Source organism: Lepisosteus oculatus, chromosome 1 (genome assembly GCF_040954835.1).
Source record: "Lepisosteus oculatus isolate fLepOcu1 chromosome 1, fLepOcu1.hap2, whole genome shotgun sequence".
NCBI lineage: Eukaryota > Metazoa > Chordata > Actinopteri > Semionotiformes > Lepisosteidae > Lepisosteus > Lepisosteus oculatus.
In genome coordinates, this window is record NC_090696.1 from 36,100,168 (window position 1) to 36,118,359 (window position 18,192).

At 39.2% G+C, this 18,192-nt stretch overlaps 1 protein-coding gene across 8 annotated transcripts in view; it reads left to right on the forward strand.

Moving 5' to 3' along the window:
* Positions 1 to 18,192, forward strand: part of jade1 (jade family PHD finger 1) — a 50,194-nt gene that overhangs the window by 28,133 nt on the left and 3,869 nt on the right. For all 8 annotated transcript variants that reach the window (XM_015344875.2, XM_015344874.2, XM_015344873.2 and 5 more), the window contains 3 exons: positions 3,275 to 3,391; positions 9,047 to 9,595; positions 17,325 to 17,442. In XM_015344875.2, the coding sequence (XP_015200361.2) occupies positions 3,275 to 3,391; positions 9,047 to 9,595; positions 17,325 to 17,442 (784 nt within the window). The remainder of the gene's footprint in view (positions 1 to 3,274; positions 3,392 to 9,046; positions 9,596 to 17,324; positions 17,443 to 18,192) is intronic.

The following is an 18,192-nucleotide window of genomic DNA, read 5'->3' on the forward strand; positions in this document are numbered from 1 at the left end:
ACCTAGGGTCCAGGGACTCTTAATTCACCTGCTCACTCTGCTACCTTGATATGATGTTACTGACAAATCCCAAGTCTTTGACACTGAGCGTTTGCAATCATAATGTATATGTGATCTGTTGTGGAGGTAACTGAGGATTATAAGAAACTCTGACTATTTTTCTGTTGTGTTTTCATATTCCTACAGTAAATTGACTACTTTTAGTCAGTTCTGTGTCACAAATGCAAAAATGTTAGAACGTAAGTAGAAAAAGCTTCTGATTACAGTTAGAGAGGGGTTGTCTGATGTAAAAAGGGATTATGCCTGGTTGAAACACAAATTCTCCGGAGTTCAAACTTCCTTATGTGAAATTCTTCCTCTCAGTGTTTTGGAGTTCAGCTCTGCCCTTATTGTTTCCTAGCAAAAAACCACAATTACATCGGACCTGCAGAAAACAACCACAGAGAGCTTCTGAGTCATCCTCCCCTGTGGGGGATAAACTTACTCACTGAGAAATGAGGGACATGATATTTAATGTAGTCCAGCTGGTTATTAAGTGTTTGTCTTTTGGGATTAGCAGAGCCGTCTGTGAACTAACTGGCCATTAAATGTATTTCTGGGTGTACAGTATTCCACGGAATGTTTCCTACTTTTTGCGAAACCAGAGACGTAAATGTTTATGATGGTTTACACCTCAGGTTTGGAAGAAAATAAATGACGCAAAAGCCTAAATCCCTGCCTCTTACTTACCCACCACTAAAAGTTAAGCTGCTGTTTTTAGCACGCTGTATTTTGGCAGTTAACCATTGCAGATGTAAAGTAAATAAATAATAATCCGAACCTTACACAGATTTCATACGAGTCAAAGTGCAGGGTTCTGAAAACATGCTGAACATAGCTTCTCAATGTGTTGTGGTGAGCCGAGTGCTTTATTTGTATGAGCTGTAATGAATATCAATTTAATTTGATATGCACTTTCTTAATGAAAGTCTCCCTTACCTTTGCGACTCTTAACTTGTAATTCTTCATAACATCACTTCTGGGGAAAAACTAGAATTAGCCCAATAGGCCTCCTTACTCGCATTTGTCTTTCTGCTTCCCCACCTGTGCAGCTGCACCTTGGTTAACTTCTCACTCCGTCTGAGGGTCTTCCTTGTCCTGTGGCCGGGTGTCTGGCCCTCAGCCAAGCTCGTTGAGCCAGAGCTGCTGCTGTCCGACTCAATAAACATGCTTGAGTGCCTTTTCTTATTGGGTTATGTTATTCCACATGAGCTTGTAATTGCAAGAAATGTGTTTATCAGCAATATAGAAATGGCATTATCTTTACCAAAAGTTGTCATCATGCCCAGTAGTGTTTTCTGATTCTCATTTAAGTTGACTTAGCGGCACTTCGTTTTAGACACTGCACTGCTGCAACTGCTTTGGTCTGTAGAGAAAAACGGTCCTTTTTGTGCTAGTTTTTTCTCCCACTGTTATGTCATGTCCTCATAGCTTGTTTTATGCATAAGACCCTCAATATGTTGTATCTAGTTCTTGCTTGTATCCACATGTATATTATGTACACTTTGTATTCATACACACCATTCTGCCACTTTCTTGTTGTTTCTTGTTGTTATTATTTCTGTTTCGCTTGCCAACACGATTTAATTTGCTCAGTCGTCTCTCAAATTGTAACCTTTCACATGCTTGATTTCTCCACAAATATTATTGGCACATCTGGTAGATGCTTACTGCATGGTTGTATGCTTATGTTTTCAAGGAAACAAGGTGCTTCAACTTCTTCATATCTGATATTTTAATGGGCCTTTCCAAACATTTGTGTACTCCTTTAAATATAATCTGGTTCTAAATGATAACTTTTCTTTTATAGCTTTTGAATAGGTGCTTTTGGTGCTGTCTTATTCAATTTTGAAATTTGTTAATGAAAGGGATTAGGTGACTTTGTCAGTCCACATTTGCACCTAATACAGTTATGTAATGATCCAGTTTAATAGAAAAAACCCTTGCTGATTTAGATGTATGACAACCGCTACTATCAAATCCACAGAGCTTTTTTGCAAATGGGGCCTTTCCATTAGCAGTCTGAATTGCTCTCCTGCAATGAAAACTACATCATGTCTTCAGGCAAACCTGAATGAATTACAACGAGGAAGGACTCTATGAAGAACAGTATCAGAATTCAGGAGGAGGATTGCCATTAACATTTGTGATTGGTTTACAAAAAATCAATTTTGTCTTATCTATAATTAATAAAGTAATGTGTAAAGCACGTGCTTCCTATTCTGACATGCCAGATGTCTTCGAGATGACAAAAGTTTTATTAGAGTGCATCTGGCTTCTTTCATTACTTTAGTTTGGAACAGGCAGCAGTTTGATTAACTCCTGCTTGGGATAGCAGCTACGGTGCACACAAAGGCTGATGCATTTGGGATTGTTCATGATTTACAAACCTTTCAAAAGCCTTTTCCAATTACAGAAAGCTTCCCGAACTAAAGCTGTGTGAGAATCTTTCACTCTAGAGGTAGAAGGATCTGAGCAGCAAACTTCACAAAAAAAAGTTTAAGTGCTTGTAATAAGTTCAAGGTTCTCCTCCATACCTGCTTGATAACAGAATTTTGTTTTTAATGCAACCACTCAGGGTCTTCTGCCTTGCTCTGTTCTGCCAGAGCTAATATTGTGCTTTTGTTCTCCCTAGTTTTTTCATCAGTAGTCATGGACCTTGTTTTCTTGATCACCAGTTTGTTCTTGAATCTGAAGCCAAATATTAAGAAGTAGCGATTCCCTTAGTATTATTACCTATTTACTTTCTTAATATGAATGTCTTGTCACATATAGTGATTCAGTTGACAAATTCATTAATCTGAATTTTGTAATGGACATAAGTGTTAAGTGATGGGAGTGGAGAACAAGAAGTGTTTTCTTGTCTTGCATAGGAGGGGATATTTGCCATTCTATTCAGTTTTTTCTGCTAAAACTTTATTTCCATAAGAGATTGGATTTTCTTGATCGTAGTGGGAGCTCAACCTGTTCTGCTGTCTAAAGGATTGTTTTAAACATCCAGTCCTCTGTATTTCTGGAGAAATTAGTTCTCCGTCTCCTTGTGTAGAAACTGCTCTTTGAGCAGTTCATTAAGAAAACTTGAATGACGCCGTCTTCACTCATAATGAAGCTGCGAGATTCTGGTAGAGTCAATAAACGTTTCTTTTACAAGTGTTATCTTTTAAAGAGCATGAAGATCACAAATACTAATAATTGGTTAGGTCTTTGGTTCATGGCTCTTTCTTTTTCAATGCAGGTGAGCATTGGGAATCCAGAGAAGATGGAGCCAATCACAAACGTTTCTCACATCCCCAGCAGCAGATGGGCCTTGCTGTGTCGTCTGTGCAAGGAGAAGACTGGGGCTTGCATACAGGTATTTGTGCCATAAAACCTGGGAATGGAGTGAACCAGCTGCTAAAACCTAGAGGTTAAATAATCCCACAGATTGTTTAATTTGGAGAAATTGCTTTGAATAATAAAATCACCATGTAGTAGAATTTGTGTACAAGTTCATAAAGTACTTTTCCTACTCCAGACTTCACAGATTAGGTATAAAACTCAGGACATCCCAACTACAGGCCTTGGGACCCACACACCTGCTGGAATTTGTGTAAGCACTGCTCTGTCATTTATTTTAAGTTGCTAGACTGGAACATTTTCAGGGTTTTCATCTAATGAAAGTAATGTGCCGTTATAAAATATAGGACATTAAAAGGCAACTTTCTGTTTAATGTCTATAACCAGTGAGATCAAGTTATTTTTAAATGTGTCTATTTACAAATGGGTTACTGCCAAAATAAAGAAAATACTGGAGTAAATGATGGATCCAAAGTATATTGAAAGAACGTGCTTTCACTTCCAGACAGGTGTAGTTTCTGAGTTAAGCAATTAACATCCCATCATGCTTAGGGCCATGTGTGGAATGCTGGGCAGGTCTTGTTGCCCATTATTGTGGCTACCATGGCTAGAAGAAGAGATCTCGGTGACGGTAAAAGGGGTGATTTTTGGGACAATTTTGGCTGGAGCTTCAGTGATGAAGCCTGCTCAGCTTGCGGATATTTCATGAGGTGAAACAAGGTGATGTCGGTATGGAAATCTGAGGGAAAGACTTTATCAGCTAGGGGCAACTGTGAATGAACGTGGATACTCTTTGACCCTGAAGTCTGTGCATTGGTTCGAGAATCAATGCAAAACAAACAAGCAACTCTTAATCCATTGACTGCAAATGTCAATTTAAAGCGTCAGGAGGCAGTTTCATGAAGTCCATCGAGAACTTCAGTAGATAAAGGCTACTGTCATCAGGTTGCAGTGCATAAACCCCTCTTTATACCTAAAAATGCTCTTTTGCATTTGTTAAATATTGCAAAGAACAGAGTGGTCTACTCAGATGTGAAGAAAGTGATATTGACAGATGAGTCATCCTTCAACCTTTTCTCAACAAGCAGATGAGTACATGCTTGTTTCCCGCGGTGAAAGGTTCTGGGGGCTCCGTTAGGCGTGGGGTACATTTTCCTGCCATGGTTTAGGACTGCTTAACACCTTAGTGGCCAGAGTGGGGAAGTTAATGGCAGTAAATACAAAGCCATCCTGAGTGATAACGTTCATCCTTTGGTAAAGAATTTCTATTCCGATGGGAGTGGATTCTTCCAGGATGACAACGCCCCCAATCCAAAGGGTACGATTGATCTCTGGATGGTTTGATGAGTGTGAAAATGATATAAGCCATATGCCATGGCCGTCCCCGCCACCAGATCCCAACCCAGTTGAACACTTAGAGGAGATTCTGGAGCAGCTCCTGAGACAGCCTTTTCTACAATCATCAACAACACACCAAATGATGGAAGATGCAGATCTTTGCCAAGGCACATTAAAGCTGTTCTGGCGGCTCGTGGTGGCCCCACATCCTATTAAGATACTTTATGTTGGCGTTTCCTTTATTTTGGCAGTTATCTATAAATCCGAGCAAGAAGCATGATGGGGGTCCTGGTGATAAAAATGGGTCCGGGAATGTCATACAAGCTATTACTGTCCTTTGACTTGTTGTGGTAATATGATCATTTTTTCCACCTGTTGACTTACACCTGCTCACTTTTTTGGTTTGGGATGCTTTGGAGTGGCTAAATGATTCAATCTGGTAGAGTGTAGTAGATGTGCTCCCTCAGACCGGGAGTTGATCCCCAGTAGTTCTGTAAGCAGCAATAGGGTTTCCCCAGGCAGCAGCACGTTATTGGCTGAGGGATGCCAGGATGTTGGGAGGGCTTGAATCCTTGGCTTTGCCACACAAGATTGACTCCTGTTGTGCTGGTCATCCTGTTGGTATTCACACAGCCTTAAGTCCACAGTGTACTGAAAGACTGAGACTGAGACTCAGCTGAGAGCTAAGTGTGTCCACAGCTCCTTGTTCTGTATCGGAGTTGGTTTGGACTAGTACACAGACATTTTAGTAGAAGTGTGTGGATATAAAAAAAAATACCTTTTAAATGGTAAAACCTGAAATGATGTACCTTAAAAATAATTTTGATACATGTAATCAATCCATATCTTACACAGGAACAGCGGGGCCTTGCCAGTCTTGCAAATAATCCAGGTTGTTGTGGCAGCTTACATGTAATAAGTTAAAAATAATGGGGGGAAAATACGAGAGTAAGTAATTTGGCCTTTTCCCAGAATACTCATATCACGAGCCACTGTGCTTGTAGTAGTGCCGTGGACTAAAATAGAGAAACTCTTCAGGGACGACAGTAGATACACCCCTGTGGTTAAATAGCAGAATTGTAAAAAAATAGAAAATGCTAGGAGTTAGACAAAACCATGCATCTGGTGTGTATAAATAGGACTTAACTGTATGTGGCACCTGGCTTTTCCTTACAATTTTTCAAAACACTATTATGTTATTTCTAGGGAGCTTAAAACAGCAGATCTAATAGCACTCTGTGAAAAACCTGTTTGGCAGCAATGCAGATCTTTTCTGGCTGGGGCTCATTATATCTCACCAGCTAGTCCAATAATGACCTTTGATGACTCAACTTTCTAAAACAGGTGCTTTTACCCCTTGTTATCTTAATACTGATAAACTTTGTTTGTTCACATACAATGCAAGCTGTCAAAGACAAGGACAGCCAGCATAGAAAGTACTGTCATAAGAATGGAAAACGACCAGAGTTCCCGTTTCAGTTGCAATTGTGAGAAACCATCACAAATGTTTTGTTTCCAGGTGGTACAGACAAAGTGAGCAATTTTACTTGAATAAGTAAATGTAAATTGTTACTTGGGAGGTGAAAGTGCAGTAGTGCCCTGGTGTAAATAGTTGTACGGAGCTGTGCAGTGAACAGTGACAGTTTTGAGTTTCCTCGCACGGCCCTGTGCACATCATTAAATCTCCTTCTGCTCTTCCTTGGGTTGACCTAGAGCGTAACATTTTCACACAGTACGTAGAGCATCTTAGCGTCATGGTTATATCCGTTAGGAATTAATCGATTAAATAGTTTAAAGCCACTATTGATGTACTCTTCTCCCCTCTCAGAGAAGAAAATGACAAACTTTTTATGTATGACCACCTAATATAAGTATCATAGTGATGAAGAAGGAATATAAGAAAATAATGTTTCATAAGGTTTATTTTTAGTATCAGAAATTGTTTTTAGTTGTAATGTCTTTCATAGCTGTATTAGAAGAAACAAAAGAACAGGCTAAAGACAAAGCTTTTTTCTTTTATTTTGAAAGTCTTGCTTATTAGATACAACATTCATGTCTTGTTGGTCCTTGGATTTCTTCCAAAGCATCTCCGTCAGTTTTCATCTTTGTTTCACTTGGCGTATAATTTGCAGACTCTGGATACAGCTAATTATTGCTTTATTGATGTTACAGCTCTCTCAAGTCTTTAATTAATGCGCAGTTTATTTTTTTCCCTGACTGGCTTTTGAAATTCCTTTTCAATGAATTGTCTTTATCTTCTAGCATTGATAGCTAGCAATAGCTTTTGTTCAGACGACACACTGTCTGTGGCCTAACATACACCAGATAGAATGTGGCAAAGACTCAGAAAGCTCTCTGTACAAGAATTGTATGAAAACTGGAATTAACAACATTGAATATGTTTTATGATACTATTTTAATAGTGTATGGTTAGATTTTAGTTATTAGTATCATTTTTATCACCTGCATTCTAGGATAATTATACATCACATACAGTATACTGTTATATGCACATGTGGTGAGATAATTTGGCTTTTCATACTTCAGTTTACCCTGGATGTGACAGTGTAAACTAGGTTTTTTAGTGCTACCATTATGAGTACATATGACTTTGGTGGTAAATCTGTGCTGAATTAGTATATCTAAGATGAAGAGACCTTCAAAGAGTTGTTTTTTTTTACTCTAAAGTGTTAACATCTGGCAGATGCGGTATATCAGAATAACACCCCAATTAAATGGTAACAGCTGTGAACGACTGATGGTAAAAAAGAATAAAAAATGCAGTAAATCCACTCAGTGAGTTTATAAGAATTATCACAAGCCTTTCGGTTTATGGTTAATTAAGAACCATATTGTATGTGAGATGTGTTCCATGGTGTTCAGTGCAGAAATACAGCTTTAAACAATGTTAATTGTTAATGCCGATGTACCTAGGTGTACTACTGGGTTTTGGAACATCGGTACTATTAATTCACTTTTGTTTTCGCGTTAATTTTGAAGTTATTCTGTCAGTGGTACTCAGCTAGTATCTAGGACTCCATTATGCTTTATACTGTATGTTCGCACTTGATATTCTTTTACACTGTTTAGCTCCAGAAGAAATCTGTGAAATCTAATTTCACTTTGTTATAACATTCAGCTTACATCCATGGAATTTCATCGCATCCAGGGATACTGTTCCAGCTGTTCATTTACGTGCCTTTAAGACAATTCTATAGCAGCGTACTTACTGCCACTAGACTGCCATTGTGTTTTTTTGGAAACTAATAGATGTACCTAGTTTATCCTTTCTCTTCATGGTTCTTCATCTTAAATCCCATTTAAAACACTATTATTGAATATTTTTTAGTCCATTGTCCACTCCAGGTTTGTTTTTTTACACCCAAATCGTCACATTTTGAAATTGATAACATTAGAACTCTTTAAATTCAGTGCATCTGACTTTGTAAATTACATTCTGATACCTGGTCAAAACTCCTACCACATGTTGGATGCTATTGCTGCTGTCTTGTTTTCTATAAACTTTGCCTCATTGTCATAAGCAACAGCAATGAATCATTACGTTCTGGAATTGGTTTCTGACCCTCAATAGTTTTTTTTTTAATCTCCATTCAGAATGCAATACTGAGCAAGCTGCAGTTATTACTGGCCAATTATTTTTTGTTTTGCAAATGTTCTAGATTTGGCATTTATCTGCAAAAGAACTGAAATAAAATTTCAGTCTACATTTAGGTCAATGTATAGTACTGAAGCACCTGCTAATACTACAGATATTTTATTAGTGACTTTTTTTTAGCTCAGCCACACCTCCGTGCTGACTGATACTGTTGATCATACCTTCTTGCTAAATACATTTGAAAGGGTTTTTGAAACTACTCTTTAGCGGTTTAATTCTTAGCTGATTACCTCCCCTTGCAAAGATGGTGTCCTGAAGGGCTCTGTTCTTGGTGTCATTCTTATTCATATCTATATTTGCTGCCAGATGGTCAGATATGGAATTTGTTTTCATTTCTGTGCTCACGGCATGCACATTTTTCCCATGAAAGCGGTCATTCATCAGGTACCATCTACCTTATCACACCCCATTCAGATGATGTTGAAAAATCTCACTTTCAGATCCTCTTAAAACTTTGCTTTACATTATCTTTTGTTTCTCTTGTTGTGAGTCTTAAGTGTTTCTACAGTATTTGCTATAGCTGATTTATTCCCAGGGCACCTTGAGATGATGTGTTCTTAAAGATGGTTTAAAAAAATATTTATTAAAGACATACACTTTTATTTCTTCACTTTCCGTAAACCTCTGCTGATTCTGAAATCTGCTCAATTTTTGTAGTGCTCGGCGAAGAACTGTCGGACAGCGTTCCACGTCACCTGTGCTTTCCAGCGCAACTTGAAGATGAAGACCATCCTGACGGAGACCGACGAAGTGAAGTTCAAGTCGTTCTGCCTGAAGCACAGCGGCCGAGAAGAGGCGGGCAAGCTGGATGCAGAGGTGGGCTCGGGGGAGGAGGAAGAGGAAGACGGAGGGGAGCCAAGGAAGATGGAGGCAGAGAGGTCCCCGGCCCGGGGCCCAGAGCCTGCAGTCCTGAGCGCCAACCAGCAGGAGGCACAGATGGTGAACCTCCGCAAGCAGAAGCTGCAGCAGCTGGAAGACGAGTTCTACAAGTTCGTCACGGCCAACGAGGTTGCCCAGTACCTCCGCCTTCCCGAGGAGGTGGTGGACTTCATCTACCAGTTCTGGAAGCTGAAGAGGAAGGCTAATTTCAACAAGCCCCTGATAACCCCGAAGAAGGATGAGGAGGACAACCTGGCCAAGCGGGAGCAGGACGTGCTCTTCAGGAGGCTTCAGCTCTTCACGCACCTGCGGCAAGACCTGGAGCGGGTAGGTCGCTGTGCCGGGCGGTTAAGGAGGGGCCCCGCCTGCTTCCTTTAAGGGAACCGTGATGCTTCACTACAGCTTCAGAATGAGACAGTGATGAAGACACCTCCCTCGAGGATCTTTACCTAAAGGCTTGAATCCAATAAACACAGCAGAAGCATCCAAACGCAAGTAGTGCCTGTTTGTGATGTATCTCAGGATTCCTGTAGACTGGCAGTAGATTAGGTCGCCTGCTATCTGTTTTTACCTTCTGAAATCTGAACCTTTATTGAGATCCAGAAATATTTTTGCATCTTAAGTTCAGGTATGCATGTTTTTTTTCATGCTGCGCATAGTGGTGAAGATTTTAAAGTAAGCGATTAGATGCTGATTGACAGCAAGCGAGTCGGTAGCTCACACGCCAATTTAGTTCTTATCCTACTGTTATCCTACTGTGCCACCTACTGAGGTGCTCAAATTTCGGTATAATGGCCAGAATGGTTTCCTAAAACAAGATCATAATCATATTTATTTTTCCTTGTGAATATCATTTAATTTCTCAGCAAACTGTTATGAGTTTGCTGTAATCACTTGCACAAACAAATGACCATTTTAATCTCTAGCATCACTTTTTTTTAAAATAGGTAGTGATAGGGTTAGTGGGCAATCCAGTATGGATAGATTTTTAATTATGGATGCATACAGTAGAAGGGTTTCATAGCTCAGGCTAAGGTAAATATAATACTGTGTTATAAAGAAATTGGATTTCTAAAGTTCTGTAAATGATGAAAAATCCCATGTATGTGAACAAAACATGAGAGACCCTTGGAAGACTCGTTTTGTTTTAGGGGGTGTAATAACCTTGTAAATAATCTTTCTCTGGGGTGTCTAAACTAACAGTTGTTGTTTGCCTTGGTGAGGTTATACTGAAAGACCCTTATGACCTTAGCACATGGAGGACCTTAGCATAGTTCCTGCTTATCATGCAAATGCAGGACTTTGACAAGTGATAACAGCTGCTGGCAGGACTGGTAAACACTGAAAGCCTGATTCTGTATTTAACTAGGGGGAGGGTTAAAAATGCAGCAGGTTTTTGGTGCCTTCCCAGTCTTCAGCTCTAAAGGAACAATAACAGTAGTATTGTTGTTGGATTCTTCTCTTTATATTCTCTCACTGATCTAGCATCAGCAATTCCCCTAAAGTAGATTTTTTTTTTACTGTGGCTAGTGTGAGTGCTAAATACCAAAGCAACAACCAGATGAACCCTCTGGCTCCTAATAATGTTCATTGGAAATAACTCTGCCAGGAAGTTATGGCCTTGCAGCATGGTTGGCTACGTTTCTGTGAAACCTGACCTCAGAAAAGCAGCTGTGCCTTGTGTGGGATTGAGGGCAAGGCAAGAATTCCGTAGTCATACACGATGTATTGGCATGTTCTGCGAATAGGTGACAATTGAATTTAAGCTTAGCTTGGAAATAGATTTTGTGGTTGTCTGAATGCTTCCTTTGAACTTCCAAATCTCAAAGCAAAACAAACTTGCCCTTCCAGTCTCTGATAGCGTGCAGATCCTTAACAAAGCATTTGCGTACCCAATTATAAATGACTTTGGGTGTGGTTTTTAAACTTGAGTTCACTTACGTGAGATTTATTAAGCTTTGTTTTCATATAAATGTAAGTATTGTACTTGAAAAACTGACTAGCTTGATAACTGGAGGGATGGAATGTAGACTGGTGCTTTCAAAAAGACATCAGAATGGAAATTGACATGTGCAAAACCAATGAGGTAACAAGGCACTTTGGGACTCCAATGATGATTTTTATAGTGCTTTCCATCCAGAATGATCCTATAGAGGAACAGGGAGGGGACCCACTTCACCTATTGGGGTGAGCATGGCACCAGCAGTCCCACTGCACAGCAGATCAGGTGCTGAAGCGACAAGAAGTTGCTTCATTGTAAGTGAGGAGGAACATTAAAAAAGCAGGATTCTACAAGAGTGGAATTTAGGCAGGACTCCAGGGTTAACACCTCTACTCTTATGAATAATGCTGTAGAATCTTTAATGACCAAGCAGTCAGGACCTTTGTTAAACATCTCATGTCAGAGATGGTACAGTACCTTCTTAAGCCTAGTGACCTAAGTCACCTTACTTGGGCATTGGGACTGGGAAATCTGGCCCAGAGATAAGAGTGTGTCTTACTGGTCCATCAATACCACCTTTCAGCAGCTATCTGGCTTTCCTTGGACATCCCCGGCGCTGTTGACTAAAAAATGAAATAGTCAAAGCCACATGTTGTTCTTTTTGATAGCTTTGCTCTCCTGAGCTTTGTAGTTTTAGCTTAATAGTTTATAGTTGGCAAGTTACTGCTAAACCCGAATGGACTATAGGGGCTGAGTGTCCTCTTGTTTGTAACTGTCTTATGACCTGTACTTTCTTCTATGTATAAATGAAGCTATCTTGTTAGTTTTTTTTATTCTTCTTTTAAAGTAAATCAAAGATTCATGACCTTGCTAAATGTACACCAATGTGAACTACATACAAATGTTAACAATTAGTTCTGCAGGTCTCCCTTGACACTGATGCAGATGGTACTAATAAGCATTACACTGTACATTTTATATAAAAGTAGCCCTTTTGTTTGTAGCAACTGTCCTGAGACTCTTCCCCCTCCTATCACAGAAATTCATTAGCTGCCTCCTCTTATTACAGCACGAACACACCCCCACCTCTTCTTTTGTATTCAGTTTCCAGTCTGTCAGTCCAAATCACTGGTCACTCCCTTCTGCTCTTGTTAATCACACCGGCACGCCTCCCCAGACAGGCGCACCGCAGAGAGTCAGCGGGTGCTCGGTGCTGGAAGCCTGGCAGAGATGCAGTGTGTAATTAAGACCGAGGGAAGTCACAGCGGTAGTCCAGCCTTCACTACCTGACAGCGATGAATAGGCTGGCCAGCTGTGTGAAGGGGTGGTTCGGACTCCCGACTGGAGGATCGCGAGTTCAAATCCCGGGTGGGAACATTGGTTTTGTACCCTTAAGAGTGGTACTTCGCTCAGATAGTCCAAATAAATACCCAGCAGTTCTCTTACTTGGCTTAAATTAAAAGGTTTGTGTAATTTGTCTTTGGGTCTTGGTTGGCATAGATTTGTTAAGGCTTGATATCAGGAGCATTTGCTCTAATGTTATACATCCTGAAACATGGGAAATTGGCTTTTTTAGCATGGCCAGGAATGTAAATATAGCTGCTGCCATTGTCTTGTGAATGTAGACTTTAAGGCAGAAATATTGATGTGCTGTAGACTCATAAAAATAGCCATTTATTACAGTCAAGAGCTCTTGAGAAAGAGAAGGGCCACTTTTAAATCATACACAAAAGCAGAAAAGCTTTATAACCACACACAGAGGAGTTCAGTAGCGGAGAACAGTTAATAATCTTTTAAAGCTTTGAAAAGATGAGGTATATGAGGCATTTCCTTGAAGTTTGACAGTATTAGATTGGAAAGGCAGTTTGGAATAAAATATTATAGAGCTTTTTCAACATGATTAACAGAGTTCATAACTGAGACTTCTACAGAAGTATAGATTTGGAGAGACAAAATGCCTAAGTGGGAGTTTTGAGTATTAAAATATTCAGTCAGTAAAAATGTAGTTATTTTTTAGAAGTATTTCTAAAATAAATGCAAACCATAGTTTAATTTTGTACTTTCAAATCCTATCTTTTCAAATACTATCCAAATCCTTTCTATACTTTGGACATACTGTAGATGCACAGACAGTCACATGACAAGGCAGTATTACATGGTAGAGTTTAAATCATATTGGTGCGGGGATTCAAAAATAAAAAAAAATAGTTTATAAACAGTGTGTTGTTAGATTTGTCTGAAATTTTAGCTGTAGCAGTTGGTCTTGTGTTGTAGAATCAGAAATTATTATAAGCAATGATTTTTATTTTTTTTTCTATATTTCTATATTTATATAAAATATATTTTCAAAATGTCCTGCTTCAAGGAATTCTAGAATATCCAGTTTTCATTGTAAAAAAAACAATTATTCTTTAAGGGCTAGATTCTCCATATGTTGTGTGACAATAAACCTGTTAATCTGTATCTTAAAGCTCCAATCAAAACAATTTATGCCAAAGTGTGTTGGAGAATGTGAAGTGCATGATCACGTGCTTGAATCTTGGTCAGTAAATGTAATGGAGTGACATCATTGTAACTCATTGACCACAGCTCCAGACCTGAGCTTTAGACTGTTAAATGAATGTCACTTTTAAGAAATAAAATACTGTCAAGTGGTTTCTGTTGTAAAAGGCAGCAGCTCATCATTTGGAATTTAATAACATTTTGCCATCCACTCCATTCTGGCAAATTTGCAACTATGGTAATTCACAGCCTGAATAGTGTTGAACAGATTATTATTAGTACTGTACCACAGACACATTTCCCCAGGGAAGTTTAGGAAATGTAAGGTCATAAAAATAAAACAGATGAAAGAATCCTGAAAAGAATTTTGGACTAAACATTAAAATTATGGCCACTAAAGTCTATGGCCCAGACATTGCTGCCTGGAGCCTGGGATATGTCACTAGACTGCTGTGCACAGTTGTCAGAGGGCTGCCAGTTATGGTAGGGATTATCCTGGGTCTTCTCACCTTTTGGCAAACAGCAACTCCAGCAAACTTGGTGGTCGCCTGCAAGCTGTCAGTGACATCAGTGTGAGACAAGCCACTCCTTGAGTGAGCACTATGCGCAGTCTGCAGCATATCATATAGAGAGTGGCTTCAACAGGTGGGTGTCGGCAGGTCCTTATTCTCCCTTAAGTGAAGCAGCAGGGGTTGTAGACAATAAAGTTGAGATTTGAAAAACATTGATCTTTTTTACTTTGGTGGGCATATTTAAAAAAAAAGAAACAAGTATTAGTATTATAAACAAGTAAAATAGTGTTTTATAAAAAACTGTATGCGTAATAATAAGTGCATTTGGGTGCAAGTGCGAGAGCAGGTTGGGGCTGCACATTGGTGGTGTTGGTGGTGGAGAAGAGTCCCCATTTCCTGTAAAGCACTTTTGAGTGGAGTGTCCAGAAAAGCACTATATAAGTGTAAGCAATTATTATTATTTGTGTGTTGCTTTTCATCCCAAAATGTCCCAAAGCTCTATACATATTGAAGGGGACCAACTTTGTCCATCACTTACTGTTAGTATGTTGAGGAATGACAGCCACCCCACTACACAGCAGATCAAGACTAGGCACTCAGAGATTACTTCTCCCATTTTGGAGACAGTTTAAGGATGAGATGTTTTTCAAGTCTGAAGTGGAATTTAGCAAGGACACTGGGAGTAACGCTCTCAAACATACGAGCAGTTCCGTAAGCAGTCAGGAACTTGGATTATCGTCTCATTCTGAAGATTGCATCTCCTGTAGTGTCCCATATCGCTGTAGTTATCTGAAAACACCAAACCTGTTTCACCTTGGTGGTGTCCCTTTCTAGTACTGACCAGGCCCAGCCTTACTTAACTTCTGAGGTCCAGGTCACAAAGCATTAAACCTGTTGTCCTTTCTTGTATTCATTAATATACTAAACAAAGTAGTTTCATTAAACAGAATAATGGATTATTAAGTGTGAGGGGAAAAAAACAATTACAAGTGATCAAATCATTTTTCAATACTGCCATATTGTAAGATTATTAAATAATTCTAATAGGACCTTATGTTCCATATTAGAGTGTAAAAGCTACAGTTGGATTGCAAATAGGCACTCAAAGCACATTTATGAATATGAAGAGCTGAGGAAGATGAGTAACTGAGGCAGAAAGTCCTCTTAACAGCAGAATAAAAAATGGAAACGAGTACAAGGGAGAGAGGCTGGATGGGTGCTGATGAAGCAGGCGTTCGCCATCCATGTTCTATTCTTCTATCAGTCTCACTTTGTCAGCAGAGAGGAGGGCAAAAGTATACATGCTGAAAGAAAACTGTACAGGGAGTGAAATAAAACAAAAGATGTGAGCTTCAAGAAAATGAAGGAACGGTGAGTGAGAGCAGCAGAGAAGCCAGAAGGGAGAAACAGCATGTGTTCAGGGAAGAGCCCAAGAGTGCACAATGTTGAATAAGCAGAAGGCACTTCTGAAAGGCTATGTGTAGTGAAAAATAGTTGGGATATTATTTAACAGGATCATTACTATTCACAACAGTATGCAGTTAGTAACCCTATAACATACAGTACATGTCATGAGCACTAACCAACATTTTATAGCTTTAACTACCACTAATTTCCTAAGTGCATAAAAGGGTGTTTTCAGTGCAGAGCAAGTAGAAAACCAGAATTCATACAAATTGACTGCTGGCTCCTGATGTCTTAGACTATAATTTCTGGCTGCTAGCATGGATGTTATGTTATGGGTAAAGTAATGAAGTGTGTGGTTCAGACGGATGAAGGGGATGCTGAAGAGTGAAAATGACACTGTGACAAGTACTATACAGGGTGCTGAGTACTTTGGAATGCATGTATGTTGTAATTCAGCTACAAATTCAAGCTGTTTTCATCTTGACAGTCCAAAGCGGCAGTAGCACCTCAAGTGCAAGCAACTGACAACTTGCCATGTCAAATCTGCCCTCTCTCTGATTCTTGAAGGTTAATCTTACACCTACAGGGAGTTTTCAGTCTGTGTGTGCTCTACATTCATATTCCGTATTCTCTCCCTCAAGGAAGCGGCTGTTTTTATGTGCTTGCTAAATTATCATCACTAACAGTTTGTTTCTCTGCTGTGCAATACATGCAGGATGATCAGAATGGTGTCTTGTTTTATAACCTTAGGACAATCATTTACTGTATATACAGTACTTTTCAACAAAGAGCATCAGCACTTAACAGAAGACAAGTAAATAGGCACTGCTTGATTTACCTAGAAGTTAATACTTAATATTTAGCAAATTGACATTTGAAAATTGGAAAAAGTTTTGTTTGATGTTGTGGATATTCCTACTTTCTCCCTTGCCATTATCCACTTTGTAATAACTTTGCTCATATAAATTGTGCACTCGGTATTGTAAGGAAGCCAGGTCAAGAGTCATGCACTCTGACTATATTGCAGTTTGGGAGCATCCTGCTTTTTAATAGCTTCATTTTCAGTCATGCCATTTCAGTATTCAATTCAATCACAGTACACATACAGAATGATTTAATATTCTTTTAGCTTCAGTGTCCAATTTACTGTATTTCTCAAATTTAGAATCCCTAATTTTTAGAGCAGCCTTGGTAATGCTTTACTTATCCAATACTAATAGCCGGTAAGACCCAGACATATCATCTGATAATCTAATGCACATTATTGATAGAGCATGTGAGATGTTTTAAAATAACTGACTCAAAGCATATTCAGACCTGTAAATGACAGCATTTGATTTGCTGTTATACTTATCATTCACAGATGGTATTTATACATCGCATTAGATTGGTAAAATTAATGAAAAACATTGAAGAGTAGACTTGTCCCTACTCATGTAATCTAAGCAGTGCACTTTTTGGCTGTCCTCCATTTCAGCTAGAGAAATGTCATTGAAAGGCATTTCCAGTCTGCAGCACCTGGGAGGAGGAAACTGAGCTGGGTTCTTCCGTCCATGAAGAAACAGTCTTTGCTGCTCATTCCTGTCTTCCCGTGTTTCGGCAGCAGACAGGGGCTTTCAGGATGGGATCTAGTTGAAGATGAATTTTAGTAGATCTGACATTTTTTTTGTAACATGGTGAACTTTGGTTGCAGGTTCGAAACCTGACGTATATGGTGACCAGGCGAGAGAAGATGAAGCGGTCAGTGTGCCGGGTGCAGGAGCAGATCCTCCATCATCACGTCAGGCTGCTGGAAGAGGAGCGGCTCTCTGGTGGGCGAAGTCCTTAAGTCCCTTCAGAAGGCACTGGTTAAAGTTTACCAGTCCTGATCTGTGAATTTCGATTTATTGAGTCCATTTAAAGGGTTCCCCTAGCAAACATTTAACACTTGAGTCTTTGCTTGAGCAGAAACCTTTGATTCTGCCTGGTTATTAAGGATTCATCTGGGGAAAGGCCTTTTACAGATAACAAGGAGTTTGACAGACATGGTAAACAATTTAAGTCGACAGCAACATAGCAGTGTTTCATGAAAAGTAGAAGGATCGGTTTGTTTTGTGCACCGTTCTTAAATTTCAAACTTAACTAGAAAATAACCCTTGAATATTCCAGAAAGAATAACAGAAAGTGGCAAACATAATTTTGAAAAATATAAGAAAGAAAAATGACAAGAATCATGTTGGAGAGTACAAAGTAAGAAAAACGTAAGTAACAGGTGATATTAGTTACGTTGTCATAATTGTTTATGTGATTTACAGCCTTGTGTAAGATTAGACATCCATATATTTTTTAAAAAGATAAATCTGATGCACTTTGAGCCACAATTCATGTCAAATTGAATTTTTAACAGTACTGCAGGCACATCATTTGATTTCGGCAAGATGATAGCGTTATAGATTCAAGGTACTTTGGAGTAGTGCCAGTGAATAGCTTTATAAACTTGATACAAGAAATGAGTTTTTTATTCTCTGAGCTGGGCCAATGCAATGTTTCATGAAGAGTGCAGTAGTGTTGGCTATAACCAG